A 16,566-nucleotide genomic window follows, 5' to 3' on the forward strand; every position below is an offset into this window, starting at 1 on the left:
GGGGACCAAAATAGAAATGTCGGAGTGGAGGTAGGGTGGGAAGTGTCTCGATACTGTTGTTGACAGTGGTGAGGGTGTGAGTGTTCGTGAAGAGTTGAGAGTGAAGAGGAGACAAGTTGGAGTAGCTAGTTCTATATCAATGCGTGAGACTGACAGCTGACGATGGAGCGTGTTGCGTGCTCGTCAGAATTGCTCCGCTTTATAAACTGAGGCAGGGGGTCCGCCTTGTTGCGCCGCCCCTCGTAGCCGACGCACCCGAGAGAGTTGGACCCCGGTGGCCGAGGGCCCGAGGTATGCAAGCCTTGGGCGGTATGCCCCTCCTCCACTCCTGGACACTGACCCGGGGGGAATTAGAAGCTGGTTAATCGCACTAATCCGCACGTGGGAGGGGACTCACCGAGTCGATTAGATAGTGTGGGTATGCATCGGGCACGAGAATTCACAAGACATCGCCGGGGTCCACTCACCTTGGCCGTGCCGAGGGCGTGACGCTGGTGGAGCACACCCTTCGGATCCGCTATCAACGTTACCCCGTTTCAGACATTTGTGGTCAGTGCCCGTCGGCGACATCTGCACAGATCTCCTCAAGCCACAATCGCTGCAATCGGCTGACTTAGCCATTCACCTCCATCTCATCGCGTGCATCGCTTACAAAGCGTCGCAAGCCGTTATCGGCCCGGTTTCAGTCAATGAGGTGCATAAGAATTAAGCTACGAATAGTCTTTTTACGATTGGGGTTGTGGGTTGCGTTGCGTGCTCGGCTGCTTAAGCGGCAGTCTGGCTCTCCTTGCCGTTCTGGTCCGTCTGGTGCGACTCGAGCGCAGCGTCAGCCTTCGACAGGTCGTGCTCAGACAGCTTGCGGCCACCAGACGGCGTCATCGTGCCCGAGATCGCGGACGCGAGCGAGTCGGACCGCTTCCTCGGCTTGAGCGTGAGAGGGAACGGGTAGTGGTTCTCCTCATCGTCATCGTCATTGATGCCCTTCCAGTCTGGTCGTCAGTTTTATCCCAAATCAGTCTAACTCACTCTTCGCGCCCATGTAGTCGCTCGTGCCCAGGTGGGCCATCTCCTCCGTCAGAGTCGCATAGTCGCCAGGCGTCATCATTCCAGAGCGGTAGCCCTTCGGGCTGCCCGGAGCCGAGAGGGGAGCGCCAACGCGGCGGACACCCGTGAACTCGGGCTCGTCGTCGTTGAACGAGTCGGGGTAGGCACGGCGCAGGGCGAGCTGGCGCGCCTTGGCGTACTCAAGGCCGAGCGACTTCCAGTCGAGTAACTCGGACAGACGCTCGGTACGGTTACGCTGGTTGATACGCTGACGGCGCGACTTCATCGTGAAGCTGCACAGCTGGTTCGTGAGCTGCTCGACCGAGTCCTCGACGCCCTTGGATCGGCGGTCGACAATGTAGCAGCCGTAGTCCTCGGGTGACTCGAGCAGGTCCTCCATGAAACAACCGAATCCGGAAAGGTTGGTCGTCACGTTCGGGATACCCATGACCGTGCACTCGGCAGGGGTGTAACCGAAGGGCTCGTAGTACGAGGGGAAGACACCGAGGTGACAGCCGCGGACAAACTCCTCGTAGTCGAGACCGAGAATTGGGTTGTTCGAGTTCAGGAACTCGGGGTGGAAGACGACCTTGACGCGGTCAGAGGTACGGTTGAACAGCTGGACACGACGGATCTGGTTCAGAATCGGGTCGTTGGCATCGTCCTGCATGTTGTGGGTGACAACGGGCGGGAGCGAGTTGCGCTTGAGCGCGAAGACGCGACGCTTCAGCAGGATGCGGTCCTCCTCCGACATGAGGTCCTCGGCGTTGGGCACCTCGGTTCCGTGGACGCCCTGGTAGCGGGCGGCGTGGTCATAGATGCGGTCACCAATGCGCTTCGTGATCTGGCCAACGACGTCCTTGAGCTGGCCGTTGACAGCCTGGCCCTTGAGCGCCTCGATGGTGTACGAGTTCGTGGCGGCAGGCATGATGATGAAGGCGACGACGGTCATCTTCGAGTTCATCTTCTTCAGGCGGTAGTTGAGACGAGCGAGCGACTCGATGAACATGTCGACACCCTTATTCCTGAACTCGTAGCGACCAGCGGTGAACATGTAGACCGTGTTGTCGAGGTCAAAGTCGTAGTGGCCGTAGAAGTGGCCGCGCACAAACTCGTTGATCTTCTCCTTCGACTTGACGTGGAGGTTCTGGAACTCGTGCATGGCGGCAAACTTCTTGACGTTGAGACCGTTGGGAAGCACTCCGTCGGGCTTGCGCTTCAGCAGGTGCTCACTCTCGAACGCAGTGATGTGCGAGACGGTCGTGAAGACGTCGGCGCAGTGCGCAGCAGATCGCTCAATGCAGTAACTGTTGTCAGCCAAACGGACCTCCTCACAAAGCTTACCGGTGGTAGATTCCACGCTTGCCGGCCTCGTGGTCAACATCAAAGTACTGCAGGTTGTTGTAAAAGTCGACATCGCCAGCGCAGAGGTAGCGGCCGAGGAGGGTAGCGTGGGTGGTGAAGATGGTGGTGACGTCGATGTGACGCTTGCGGCAGAGCGGGATCGCAAGACCAGCCTGCCACTCGTGGAAGTGGGCGACAATGGCCTTGTCGAGGCAGCGGGCGGAGAACTCGCCGAGGAACCAAGCAACCATGTAGCCGAACAGGAGGGTCTCGTTGGTCTCGTGGTCGTTGGGCGGCGTGGGGATGCCGGCAACGTTCCAAAGGTCGGCCTTCCACTCGTCCAGGCGGTTGTAGACGCTTCCAGTGTCGAACAGAAGGACACGGGGAGCACCCTCAATCAGCCAACGACCATAGATGTACTTGATGCCGCCGTCCTTCATGGCGCGGAGAGTGTCCGCCATCGGTCCAGGCTCACTGGATACGTCAGTTGCTGTACGACGTACGGTAAACTCACGGCTCCTCGGACTCGACCTCCATGGGCGCCGTCTTGTAGCTGAGGGGACCGATCAGGCAGTATCTGGGACATCGTCAGCTGGCGTTGCGGTGGGCGCTATCGCAGCCGTTTCACTCACCGGTCTCCAAACTCCTTGACGGTCACGGGCACCTTGGTCTTGATGACGGTGTAGATACCGCCGACCTTGTTGGCGACCTCCCAAGCACACTCGAAGAGTAGCGGGTTGTGGACATCACGGTGAACAGCGTCGGCCATGATGCGAATCGGGGATGGGGGTGTAGATGAGGAAGGTTAAGGGGTTGTAGTCGATGTCGCAGATAGGAGTGGATGCGGGAGATCGGGTAGAGATGGGATAGGATGAGACGAAGGGAGAAGGTGGCAAGGAAGAGGAGGTGGGCTGGCTGTTAGCTCGTCGAGTCTTTGTGTGAGCGGAAGAGTGAGAGTGCGAGTGAGGACGATGACGAGCAGCGGCCCGGAGAGGAGCAAGAGGGGCGGCGTTGAGTCATCCTCCGACAGGCAGCCATGTAGGCGAGCGAGGAAGGCCAGCCCCTTCTGTCATCTGGGCTGCTGGGCTGACGCCCGGTAGATCAGGGTTCACCGGAGTGATGCGGAGGGTGTGTGTGATGAGTGCGAAGGAGGCGTCAGTCGTTGATCAAGCACACTTACAGAGGGAGAGGGGGATGAGGATGAGGATGAGATGGAGAGAGATAGTGAGGAAGAAGGAAGGGATGAAGAGGACGGGGAAGACACGAGACTGCGGCAGTGGGAGGAGGGGGGTGAGGGTGAGCGGAGGGTGAAGCCGACCGATGGGAGGTGGATGAGCTGGGGGGATGCGTGCCTGATTGCTGGCTGGCTGGCTGCGACCCTTACATCATACCTGGCTGGCAGATGACCATAAGCAGTAGTACCCTGGTGCCCCGTACGGCTGCGCGGTGGGGCAGCGAACCACCTTGCTCGTTCTCATGCATCCTCGACTCTCCTCCTCCTCCCCATCCGGCTATAGCAACCAGTCTCATTGTTGCGGCGACGGGTGCCTGCTTCTATAAAATTTATGCCTCGGTGACACCAGCATGTGATCGTGCGTCTAGCACCTACGCAGGCAATAGTTCTATGCATCGCCGTGATGGTCACGCTCTGATGAAATTTGCAGGACCCGCACAGACGATTCAAAGATGTGGGGACCGACACCGGCAGAAAGTCCAGTCTAGTCACAATGGCTAAAGCGGCAGAACGAAGCGGCCATCAACCACGCACGCACGCGCCTCACAAACGGCGGCTGCAGGCCTGCAGGCATGCCTGGGCCTGGCTAACGGCGGCTTCAGGTGCATGGGTCAGCCGCACAGTAGTGGGACCGGCACCGGCACTGTACGGCACATCCGGCTTGGCTTCCCTCTGCGCGCGTACCATGCACGGCCACAAACGGCCCGCTTTTTCCTTGCCCTCAATGCTCAAAGCTCAAGCCTTCGCCGATCCCTTCTCTCTCCCCATCATTTCATTCCTGCAATCTCGAAAAAAAGATTTTCACGACTACCAACTAGCAGATGCCAGAACGCCTCGTTGCTGCTCACTCGCCGTCTTCGCCGCACCATTGAAGAAATGCTCAAGCCATGGCCTCTCATCAGAACGATAGATGCTTGGCCCCGTCCACGGCCCTAGTCACCGCGCAACCGAGCAAGTTCGGGACGATGATCACGAGGCGCACCTCGGTCAACACGTCACGTGCATTTATAAGACGCGTTCCTTGACTCGCGTGCGTGCTGCGTGTTTCCGGCGTGGTTCACTCTCCCACGCCAGCCCCACTCATGGCGTAACGTCCACAGCTGTGGCCCCGATATTTTGAGCGGCGCAGCCCATGGAGAAAGCGATCGGCGCAGCTCGGAGCGCGGAGCAACCCTGCAGACCGTCTTCCCTTTCTGATCGTCGCCTTCCTCAACTTCTTTGCATTCTCACCTTCTCTCATAGCAGCAAGCAAACCCGCTCTCATCGCACCGCGATAATGGAACCACGATGATGGCCGAGCTCGACTCCGACTCGGGCTGGAGCCTCTCGTCCTACTCCTCCAGTGCGACGCTGTACAACGCCTCCTCGCTCTCTCTCGCCAAGCTCCCTATTTCGGCGTCGCCCTCTCCCCCCATCTCGCGGTGTTCGCCCGAACCCTCCCCGGGCCCCTTACAGCCTCTGCCCACGGAACTCCTCGTGTTCATCCTGGGCCATCTGGACCGCGCCTCCCTCTCCTCCTGCCTCCGCGTCAACAGCGTCTTCGCCAGCGTCGCTTTTCCTTTGTTGTACAGGCGGCTGTCGCTGGGCGCAGGCCCATGGCCGAAATTCCAAAACGCCACGCCGGGCGTGCCCTGGTACTTGAACCGGGGGATGTTGGTACACTTTGTGCGAGTGCTGGAGCTGAGCCCGCATTCGCTTACCCGCTGTCGCGATTCGGGGGGATGGACAACGTCCCTCCCCCCTTTGCCAGCGCACACGGTCCGGATCAATTTCGGCCCGACGCCGCTCCCGTACCACCCCGAGGGGGCTGAGTGCGACAGCCCCCTGCCGTGTGCTGCTCTGCGGCATGTGCATCCCCACCGCCTCGTCCTGCGCCTGTCCTGCGCCGAGGTGCCGCGCACGGCCATCAGTGCCGCCGAGGTCGTGCTCGTGCTGCACGGACACGTCAAGGGGCAGGCGAGCCTGAGGCATCTACCCCGGAAATGCGGGCGGGTCACTGTCGTGCTCATCGGACAACTGGAGAAGGAGACGGCAGAAAGTCTCCTGAGCGCGACGAGGGCGTGGGCGCGGCGCGAGTTGCCGTGGACTAGGCCGAGGCGCGCGGAGCTCGTGGGGCTGACGCAGAAGAGGGCGGATGAGGGGCGGGTATCGCTGATCTCGATGCGGGAGTGGGTACGCAGTCATGACTGGCGCGACGTTCTGTCGACGGAGGAGGCGAGGTCGTTCTTATAACGATGATTTAGACATCTTACAATCCTTGTATCAGTGTAATTCTTGCATTCTTGCATCATCATAAATCTTCCTGCTGTTCATTAATCCGTCGTACAAAGAAAAGAAACAGTCTTCTTCCTAAATCTAGCCTGCTCATTGCCGTCGCGGTCTCGGCATCTGTACCGGCAACAGCACCAAAAATGCCAAAAACGCAATAATCCCGTCCAGGGCAAAGATGAGCCGTGGCCTGTTGGCTTCAGAGAGGAGCGCGAAGAAGTAGCTGAACAGGCTGATCGTGATGACCTGGCCAAACTTCTCAATCAGCGCAATGCCAGAGAGCACGTTGGACTTGTCCGTGTTGCTAATGCCGCCGTGCTTCCCCTCCTTTCGCTGCTCCTGCGCGTGGACGTCGGTGGCACCGTAGCCTCTCTCCCTTCCCCTCTGTGCCTCCCCTCCCTCCCCTCCCTCCCCCTCCCGACCTGATCGACCCGAGAGAAGAGGGGCACTCTCCTCCCCATCCTCATCGTAGCTCGGGGGCAAAGCGGCCGCGGCAAACTCGAGTATCACCCCCTTCACGGCCGGAGACGTGCCGCTCGCAAAGGGGAGCACGACGGCCGCAGCATACATGTGCCACGCCCTGTTCGCCAACGAGACACACGACGTGAGCACGCCATCGAGCAGGATGCTGTACTTGAGGAAGAGCAGGTCGAACTTGGCCCCCGGGACGCGTGTCGGTTCCAGGACAAGCTCGAGCTCGCCGTCTGCGTCCCTCTCTTCTTCGACCAGGGTCGTTTCGCCCGACGTCGAGGAGTGCGCGCTGCTGGTACGGGCGGGCGAGACGCTGCGCGCGGCGCCGTTCTTGGTGGGGACGGCGAGGCCGTTCTCTGTCTCGCTTGGCGTTGTCTCGACGGGTTTCGTCGAGCGCGGCGTCGCGGGCGTCGACGGCGACGAGGGGAGTTGCTTCCCGCGCTGTGCTGGCGTAGATGGCGTCGTTGTCGGCGTGGCGGCCGGCGACGGATGATCAATGTACCACCTCCTCCCCCAGCTGATGATCTTGGGGAAACACACACTGAGGAAGAACGCACGCACGACCAGCGTCAGACTCAGCATATAGCCCGATGTGTCCGGCTTGAAGCCGAAGACATTCGTCGCGACGAGCTGCAGCGCCATGGCAATGTATCCTGTGGCCAGGACGGAGAGGAACGTGCCGAGGCCGAGGAAGAACATGGCCCAGTTGCGTCCTCCGCCCTCGGGCTTCCTCGTGGGGAGGAAAACAGCAAGCGGCGCAAGAATGCTCTGCCTCGGTTTCTTCTCCTGCTTATGCTCTGGGGCAATGTAGGGCAGGAACAAGGCGCCGAACAGGGTACAGAACACCAGAAAGCCAAAGGCGAGCACGAACGGCGCAAGCCGGCCGACATAGTTGAACAGCACGCCGCCGACTGAGAACCCGATCCCTGACCCGAGCATGAAGACGCCAGACAGGATGCCGAACTGGGCCGTGCGTTCTGATTCCTCGGCGAGAATGCTTATAAAGCTGTTCGCGCACAGCTGGAACCCGCCCCCACTCCCCAGGGCGTTGAACACCTGCGTCCCGATCGTGATGTCGATGCCGGCCCGCCCGCCAGTGACCTGGGCGTAGATCTGGCACAGGTTGCGCAGCGCCGCCCAGAACGTCTGCTGGAACATGGCGGCTTTCACGCCCCATCTACTAATCACCCAGGCGGACGTGAAGAGGTTGACAATAGTGCCCGCCACCGTCATACTGCTCATCATGGCTACGCTCTTCGCCGTGGACGCATCGATGGCGGGGACATTGCAGGCATCTCCGGTCGGTGGGGGAAGGTGCGTGGGGTCGAGGTAGTAGTCCTCGCACGTCATGAGTTTGAACGAGTACACGAGCGCCGTCTGCGTGAACCCAAACGTCATCGACATCAGGAGCGAGGTGAAGTGCACCCGCGCGATGGGGCCGAAGGTGCGCCGCCGTGGCGAGGGCGTCACGAGCGGGGCATGCTCGTCGCCCGCCGTCGAAGTCGAGGACATCTGCTATCAACAAAGGACTCGGAGTTGCGGCGAAGGCTTGTCGGGTGGTCGTTAGCAGGCGAAGGGTCTGGCCCCGGACTGAGCTTGTGGAGCAGCTCAGCACGGCCAGATCGCAGACCACCGTCGGAGACATGCTCGCCTCCCATGCAGTACGCCACGGCGCCAAGGCCGGCCGGATCAGGGTGACTCACCGCAGCGTGGCTTCGCGGCTGGAGTTTGTTTTCCGGACTCCTTTGGCTGGATTCTGGTCGTTTGTGCTGAACGCTATCTTGTTGTCGATCCTCGTAACGATCCTGATCAACGGTGGGAGGATCGTCGGTGCCGCGGCTGTCGATGTGGGGGACGTCGTCCGCCTCCTGTTTTTCGTAGATGAGGAGAGATGGAGAGGGGATGGTGGACAGTGGAGCGGTAAAAGCAGCGATGGATAAACGACAAGCAGCTGATGGAGCGTCCGTCGAGGACATGGAGAATCCGAACTCCACAGACTGCAAGCGGCCCTCTCCGCTCGGCACCCCCGGCACTTTGCGGCATGGATCCAGCGTGTACTCGGCGTTCTCACGTGTATCGTGTCCAGACCCTTGCGTATGGCGGATGTCGCCGCCGGACACTCTGCACCAGCGGGTCAGCGGTTGCTGGGCCCCACTTCTGCGTGTGCCCGCGTGACGGCTGATTGCATGATTGCCGCGATCTGCCAGATCCTCATTCGCTGCATCGATCCACACTCTCGCCTCATGCGAGCTTGTCTACAACGTGATTGCACAAGCAGTGAGGGTTCGAGGATATACGAAGTGGCGACTACGGCCACCGTTTCAACGCAAACCCGCATGCAGAAATCAGAAACTGTCACTGGCTGTAGTCCATGCGTGTTTTGCCGTGTATGCCGGAGATGCCCACTACCTCTCGCCTATTTCTGGTATCGGCGTCCCCGGGCCCGCTTCCCAGTTTCTATACGTGGACGGCAAATGGCGCGAACGGCGAGCATGACGTCGACCAAGAGTCTAGGATCTAGCCAAGAGCTAAAGCCGGTATTACTTGTGTCTGGATTCCGCTGATCGTGTATGGAGCCATGGTGCCCCAGACGTCGTCGGTCTCCGTCGCTCTAGCTCCAGGCTAGCTCAGCAGACCAACAAGTCGGCGACTTGCGCGACGGCCGGTCAGCAAGCGCGACCTCGTGACAACAACAAAGCGGGGAAGTGGAATCCAACCCCGAGCTCCGGCCCACTCCTTCATCGCTCCTCGCCGCCGTCGTTTATGGCCGTACTCTTGGCCGTGCTGATCAAGTGATAGAGCTAAGCGACGGATCAAGTGATCCGGAGATCTGGAATAGTGGAATGCGGGCAGCACACTCGAGTTCCGTCGGTACATACATGTATCACATGCGATGCGGAAACTGGAGTTTCCGCTGGATCCGCTGCAGAATCCGCGGTGAAGTTCGAGTGGGAGGCGCCGCTTCGGAATGTAGGCCGAGGAATGCAGCGATCATCTCCACCTGTCCAGGTCTGGACCGGACACTTGGCGGACATGGGCACTCCTTGCCGCGAAGTCTCCGTACAGACTCCGTGAAGTCTCCGTGATTCCGGGCTTGGAAGGGAGTACATAAGTCCAAATACATGATCATGTGAGGTAGAAGAGATCGCAGAAGGCCGAGAACTTGGGCAGCTGATGTAGAATCGGCGTTCAACTCACCGGCCATCGCTCTTCGCCGTTCAATGGTAGGCGCTTAAGGCTGACTGAGCGCTGCTTAATGCTGAGTCAATGGCGGCGGCTGAAACACAGCTCCTCACTAATCAACTGACTCAGCCGGCGCTTCAAGGCTTGTTTTCTTGGACATGCGCCGTCTTCACCGATTCGATAGGTGGTCAACTATCGAAATCTCGGGCCAAGATCGTCAGTAGGTATCCGGGGGATTTCTGGTTAGTCAGGTGAATCTCGGTCAGACTGAGAGCTCATGACACAGAGCAAAGGCTCAGACAGCAGTTTGAGAGTGTAGAGCAGGGGGGGAGAGCGGGGTGAGGCTGAGCAAGGGATGAGTGAGGCGCAAGGGGGAGGAATGCGACGTTCTGCAGGTGGCCCATGGCGCCTCGACTTGCAAACAACGGGCAACTGGGCCGCCATTAAGCTCGATACTTGTTGTCCTCACTCGTACGTTTGACACTCCTGCTCACACGCCTCATTGCAGTCTACGGTGGCAGCATACCTCCCCCACTCCCTCCCCACTCAATGACTACGACAGGCTGAGGTACGCGCACGAGCGGTGTCGTCGCCGTCGCTTGGGACTGCCTACCGGTCACATAGGAGGCAATGATGTGTGGCAGACAGGAACCCGCGCTCCGTCTCACTGGCGGCGTTGCGAGTGTGTACCGTACCTCTACAACAGTCCGTACCTCGAGTGTACCTCGCAATAAGAGGACCAGCGAGGTTGTCGTGCTTTCCGCTGATCTGACAGTGACAAAGAGAAGGATTGGTGGCGTAAGCGGTGCACGCCTACTTCCGGGAGAGCCGAAGCTCGGACCGCCTCTACCATTCTAGAGGGTGGAGACGAAGTGGTCCGTGGCGCCGTTCATTGTCCGTGGCGCTCTTCAGAATTTCGGAGTGCCCGCGAGCCTCGCCTCCGAACACGACAGAGTGACAGACGATAGGGACTCAAGCACAGATCGTTCGTTTCGGGACCTCCGATCCTCACGCCGGCGTTTCGCTGCACTCTAATCCCCATTCACGAGGTGCCACCCTTGTTTTAACGCGACTGCCCACACCGTGCTCGGAGCCAGCGCCCTTTCCCCCTCGGACCGGCGCTCGGACCGTTGTCCCACATGCTCGGAAGCGATGTCTACCTCGCCCGTTCATCGCATCAGTAACGCGCTAAGATGATACACAGAGACACCCGCCGGACCCGCCAGGTGCTCCAGGTGCGCCAGGCCCGTGGCCCACAGGTCTGAGGTCCAACAGTCCACAGGCACCGAGGTCCGATCTGGGCAGAGTGCGGAGCGACGCTCCTCCCGTTCTTGGCGTCCCCAGCGGATCGGTGCCAAGCACTGAGCATGTGGTGCGGGGTTCCAGCGGCTCCAGCGGATTCGGCGGCCCCCCAAGGTTCCACCAGTCACCGCTACGGTCCGCAGATACGAGATACCAGGCTCATCTACGAGCTCGCCGTCAGGGCCGCAGAGCCATGGAGCGTGGTCCGAGTAGGCTGGCAGCTGGTGGGTCGCCGTGGTCCTGGCGGACCAACAGGAGGGCGAGAACACGGTGCGGAGCATAGTTCGGCCCCCCCCTCTGTACCTCGGCCTCCAGCGATGGGACTGGTAGCAACCTGGGACCTCGCGGAACGTCACTGCTTCCAGCACCGAGAGCTAGACGCTGGTTCCTAGATCGGATAAACCGAACGATTCGCTGGGAGCGTGCACTGATATGGGCCGGCACGGCGATAGACACTCCGACTCTCGGCCCCTCTTGACCTTTCCGTGCAGGGGGCAATACGACGTCACTGTACCCTCAGCCTGAAGATGTGGCCCATCGCCGCGTGAGCTAGGCTGGGTTTAGCATCAACAATTCGTTCCGCTCTCGTCATCCGATCTACGTTCCCCGCTTCAACATAGATCGCGGCGAGACCCACCCCGCTCACCATGACCTTTGGAGAACGGAGTACAGACATAGGAGCGTGTAGGAGGAGTAGTTTGTCCTATTACTCCGCCAACAGGAAGACACAGGTATGAAAGAATAGGGCCACTGACGCACGGGCCACGCGCCACATTCCGCCCCCCCCCCCTGGTGCTCTCCTTGTGCACCCCTGGCACCCCCATCCTCACTTCTCCTCGGTGGATGCCCTGGACTCGCCTTAGGCTGCATGGGAAGGAGCCATGAGTGGATTAGTGTGTGGTGCACGAATGGGCCGAAATTGTGTGTTGTTTGACGGTCGTGAACCGGCGCAGTATACCAGGTTCAGATCTGGACGCGGTATGCACCTTTGCGGCAATGGAAGCGCGGGCGCAGCGGGGGCCGATTCCCACACTCTGTTACGGTTTCCCTCACTGTCTCGTCTTTTCATGCCATGCTGATCTCCCCGGGTTCGCTAGTTCGGGAAGGCGATAGACTTCTGTGCATGTGATGCACACTTATCGCACTCTGTGCCCTCCCAAGTGTTAAAATCAGAGACGCACACGGTCCGCTTCATGCACGCATGCAAGACACTCGTGTGCGCGTGTCCGCGTCGCAAGGGTCATGTATGACGAGAACGCTCACGAGATCTGTCGTCAGACTTTGTGGCACTCATATCAAGTTGATTTGGAACTGTCCGAAAAGCGGACATTGGTAAGTTGGGCTCGGCGAGACGAGTGCGGGGGCGCAGATCACCCCACTTCTCAGCCCAGCTCCAGCCTGCTCCAGCCAAAACTCCAGCCTCGACGCCAGACCCACTACACCGATACGAGCTTCCACATTCCGCATCTCTCGATGCGTCGAGCAACTAACGGGGGTTACGCTACGGTGACTGCGCGGCGTTGCCATTGCCCTCCTGGTACAGCTGTAGTGACAGGATGGCGGCCCGGTGTCAATGCTTCGCTTCGCCCGACGTCGGGCGTGCGGAGGAGGAGTGTGGCTGGGACTGGCGATCCTCGCTTGAAAGTGCTGAATTACGGGGCGTAAGCTTGGCCGTCAGGACAGCGTTCAGGGTGGGGCTGCGTTGCTTCCATTGCTCTGGAACCGCTGAGCTTCGGCATGTCAGCGTGCGCCGTGCGCTGAATGCTACCCCCCTGGCGCGCCTGGCGACGCTCTTCTTGCCTGGCATGGGAGCACTCGCACCCTTGGAGGTCACACTGGCGTTGTGACTGGCGTCTCGTTGACGCCGTGCCTGCGTCAGAGGCGTCGAACACTCGCAAGAGAGCCTGGCCAACCACGCTCAAGCAAATAGAACGATTCGACGTCTGCAGACGCTCTCACTGGTCAACAGGGGGCAGTGGCGCAGGGTACCGAGAGAGGGGCGGGCGCTCGGCGACCTGGCTCGCTGGCGCGCTGGCTTGCGGCGCACGGCGCACGGAGTCGTGGACATGCCGACCACGGACCTTCTCTCCTCCCTCCTGACCTTATGCACACAAGTGGACAGCGCTGTACCTCTTCGCTAGGCACAGAGGAGCCTGCGAGTACCTGTTTGCGTGGAATCCAAGCCATGGCATTGGAGCCGACCGACGCGAATGGTCCTGCGTCCAGCCTTGTGCTCGTCTCGTGCTCGCAACCTCGCATAAGGGGCTGTGGCTTTCCAGGTTTATCGGCTTGTCAGGTTGCACGCTTCGCGCTTCGGCGTACACTTGATGCAACGATGCAACGACTCAGCGATGCAGCCAAGGCCGACCGGGCTTGGGGCTGCCTGAGCCTCACACCTGGCACCTGATGGCTAACCTGGCTCACCTGGATACTCGCCGTGCGGCTCACCTGCGGTTTCGCAGGCACATCCTTGCCGCACGCACACCCACACTGGTCGAGCGGAGGAGCGGCCGCTGATTACGACGAAGCAAGACTGTTGGCCGCCGACGTCTTTCAGGCATATTATGCTGATTGCTCGCCGCTGATCGCGCCCTCTTCCCCTTCCCCACTTGCCACTGCACACATCGCACTAGACACTAGCACTCCTGGCGCCTTCATCGACATTTGCTGCCGACTGTGCGAACACCGCGAAAACAACGATAACAAGTCAGCCAACAACCCGCCGCGGCTCTCAGCCTTATATCGCACTCCGGCTTGTGAAATCGTGCGAGCAGGATTGGTTGCGACGTCTGCTAAGGTAGAGAGATTTGTGCGAGTTGGCCCGGTGGTTGTGCGCGATACGCGGGCAGGTGAGCCGAAATCGGGTTGAGGGCAGGGTGGATTAGGAAAAAATTGATTCCGTTGTGAGGTCGTAGCCGCAAAAGATCGCGGCTGATACCGGGGGATAGGGCCCCTCTAACGCCTGGAAGCGCTGTCAGCCATGAGCGTGTACGACGCCGCAGTGTCGAGTGTGACCACCGCGACCACCGCAGACTCGCTCAGCCTCACCACTCCCACCCCGACACCCTCCCCACCCCATCTCGTCTTCTACCAACATCCTCAACCACAACAACAACTCATCTACCACCAACCACAACAGGGCATCCCCTTCTTCGAGCCCCTGCCCCAGGCTCACACCCAACCACCCTTCGCCTGCTCCATGGCTCCAAGCCAGCAGCAGCACAACCCCTCCCCCTGGCCAAGAAATGCACGCGAGCCATCCGAACCGAGTGTCTCCGCGACCACCTCGTCAGGTTCCTCCCCCCGAACTGCTCCGCAACCACACACCATGACCCAGCAACTGCCCCCAAACTCCAACAAGCAGCCAGTCGCACCCGCTCCCCCGGCACCGGCACCCGCTTCAGCAAACCAGACCACCGCCCCGAGCTCGAGCAACTCGACCCCTCAACCAAAGAATACGAAACGCGGCCCGGACGGCAAGGTCACCCGCAAAAAAGTGGCAAAGGCCTGTCTCGCCTGCCAGAAGAGCCATCTGACATGCGACGAGTGTGAGTAACATGAAGCATGCGTGGGCCCGCAGTCGGCGCAGGGTCTGCATGGGCTTGCTCACTATGCATACACCCTTGCCCGACGCTCATGACTGCTTGCCCGCCACCAGAGCTAGAGCTGCCGCTGACAGACAGCCCGCCCATGTACTCGCTGCGTCAAGAAGGGCATCGGAGACCAGTGCGTCGAGGGTGTCCGCAAGAAGGCCAAGTACCTGATGGAAGGGGATGAGCGAGGTGAGTTACTTGCCCAATGACTTCGCTAACTCTCAGCACCGCCGCCACCACCGCAACCGCAGCCGCAGGCGTCGATCCCACCACCGCCAAGTGGCTTCTCGGGCTCGCCGAACAACCACCCCTTCGGCGGCGTCAACATCAACATGCTTCCGGGTGTCCTCCCGCTGCAACAAGTGCAGCCAGAACGCATTCCGGATAACATTTGGCTGACGACGCCAATGGTCGAAGCGCAGCCTCCGCCGCAGCCGCTACAGGACTGGAATTTGCAGCAGAACAATGAGCCGTTCAACTTTACGTCAACGGCCGCCGCCAACCTCGAGTATGAGATGTTCGACTCGATGTTTGCGTCCCTGTCTCCGAGCTTCCCGTTGGGCGACATCGCGGCGCCGCCCGGCAACACTGGTAGCACGACCGATGGCTCCACGCCGACGATATGGAGCAATCTCGGGTTCACGGATCCAAACGGCCCCGCCAGCGACGGAACGGTCATGCAGAACCAGGACTCGAACATGTCCATGCCCATGATGGGCCAGAACCAGAACCAGGGTCAGGGACAGAACCAGGGCCAACAGCAGCAGCAGCAGCCGATGGAGTACACGAACTCGAACGGGTGGCAGCCGGAGCCGCAACAGCAGCAGCAGCAGGAACAGCCGCAGCAACAGCCTCCGCAGCAGCAGCAGAACCACGACGGTGTCCCGAAGAAGATGACGCCGGAGGAGCTGTATTCGACTGTGGTCAAGCCGTACGACTACACTGAGGGCTACCACAACCTGATCAGCTACCTGGAGAGCAAGTGAGTGCCCGAGCTTTGTGCCTGGAAGCAGTGCTAACGCGTAGTTTCGAGAAGCCCGACTTTATCCGTGTCGTGAAGGCGTTAGCCGCGTTCCGGCCGTCCCTGATCGCGCTCCAAGTGGGCATGACGGAGGAGGACGACGTGTTCGTCGAGCGGTCGTTCCAGCGCACGCTGATCGAGCTCGACAAGCTGATCAGCTACTCGGCGACGCCGACAGCGGTGTGGCGGCGAACGGGCGAGATTGTGTGCGTCGCGCCGCAATTTTGCCAACTCGTCGGCCAGAGCGAGGAGCAGCTCGTCGGGCAGCGCACGCCTATCTGGCGCCTGCTCAGCAAGGCGAGCACGACGGCGTACTGGGAGAACTTTGCGGAGCACGCGTTCGAGAACTCGACGCAAAACTTCTTCCAGGCCACCACGCTCGAGACGCCAAAGGGCAGCATTCCTTGCGCCGCGTCGTTCACGATCAGGAGGGACACGTTTGACCTGCCCAGTGTCATCATTGGACAGTTCCTGCCAATCCCGCCAGAGGCCATGTAAGCGAGCAGCGAGCGGCGAGCGGCGAGCGAAGCGAGTCACGAGTCCGTGGCCGTGAGCTATGAGGCGCAGACTCGAGCTCTCTTCGAGGTAGCGAGGAGGGAGAGAGACCCAGCAGCAGCAAGACGCAGCGAGAGCCGGCCCCTCGCGCTCTACTTAATTTCCAGCATCCAGTTTCCATTTGGGCTTTTCACCAACTTTCATCCCGATTCTTATTCCACCGCACCCACCAGCGCTATCGCAGACAGACTTAGCATTCACTTGTACTTGTAGATAGAGCATGAGACGGACGTTGCACTGGTAACTAGCAGCGAGCGGAGCGAGCTGCGTGCAGGATGCGACAGTCGCAATGTGCGGATAGAGGTGTCGGAGGCCGTAGGTGGAACTCGGGAGGGTGTAGTCGAACTGTGCACTGTCGGGAACGGATTATCAGCGGCCCGATGTGTAAGAAACCAAAACTCTGTGGAGTTCGGAGTATGGACATGTGCAGCTCTCGGTCACCCTGTCGTGCGAGGCAATGACGAGAGGCAACTGCGGGGAGTGCGGGGAGTGCGGGGTTCAAGATGCCGATCGCGGGAGTAAATGTCTCCCATCTCCGGACCGATTGCTAG

The 16,566-nt window shown here is 60.3% G+C and overlaps 4 protein-coding genes across 4 annotated transcripts; 1 reads left to right on the forward strand and 3 right to left on the reverse strand.

Annotated features, from left to right (window-relative positions):
• Positions 1-765: 765 nt before the first annotated feature.
• On the reverse strand, positions 766-3,157 carry A1Q1_02049 (glycogen (starch) synthase; the record flags this gene model as incomplete). Its single annotated transcript, XM_014328579.1, has 5 exons — positions 766-989; positions 1,027-2,276; positions 2,389-2,862; positions 2,903-2,965; positions 3,021-3,157. 5 exons carry the CDS (start codon positions 3,155-3,157, stop codon positions 766-768), a joined length of 2,148 nt encoding a protein of 715 aa, XP_014184054.1.
• Positions 3,158-5,986: 2,829 nt separating this feature from the next.
• Positions 5,987-7,759, reverse strand: A1Q1_02050 (uncharacterized protein; the record flags this gene model as incomplete). The annotated part of the gene is made up of 1 exon (XM_014328580.1): positions 5,987-7,759. One exon carries the CDS (start codon positions 7,757-7,759, stop codon positions 5,987-5,989), a length of 1,773 nt encoding a protein of 590 aa, XP_014184055.1.
• Positions 7,760-7,827: 68 nt separating this feature from the next.
• A1Q1_02051 (uncharacterized protein) lies at positions 7,828-8,337 on the reverse strand (the record flags this gene model as incomplete). The annotated part of the gene is made up of 1 exon (XM_014328581.1): positions 7,828-8,337. One exon carries the CDS (start codon positions 8,335-8,337, stop codon positions 7,828-7,830), a length of 510 nt encoding a protein of 169 aa, XP_014184056.1.
• Positions 8,338-13,826: 5,489 nt separating this feature from the next.
• Positions 13,827-15,958, forward strand: A1Q1_02052 (uncharacterized protein; the record flags this gene model as incomplete). Its single annotated transcript, XM_014328582.1, has 3 exons — positions 13,827-14,394; positions 14,665-15,421; positions 15,466-15,958. 3 exons carry the CDS (start codon positions 13,827-13,829, stop codon positions 15,956-15,958), a joined length of 1,818 nt encoding a protein of 605 aa, XP_014184057.1.
• Between the last annotated feature and the right edge of the window lie 608 nt (positions 15,959-16,566).

The sequence above is a fragment of the Trichosporon asahii genome, assembly GCF_000293215.1.
Source record: "Trichosporon asahii var. asahii CBS 2479 unplaced genomic scaffold scaffold00003, whole genome shotgun sequence".
Taxonomy (NCBI): Eukaryota; Fungi; Basidiomycota; class Tremellomycetes; order Trichosporonales; family Trichosporonaceae; genus Trichosporon; species Trichosporon asahii.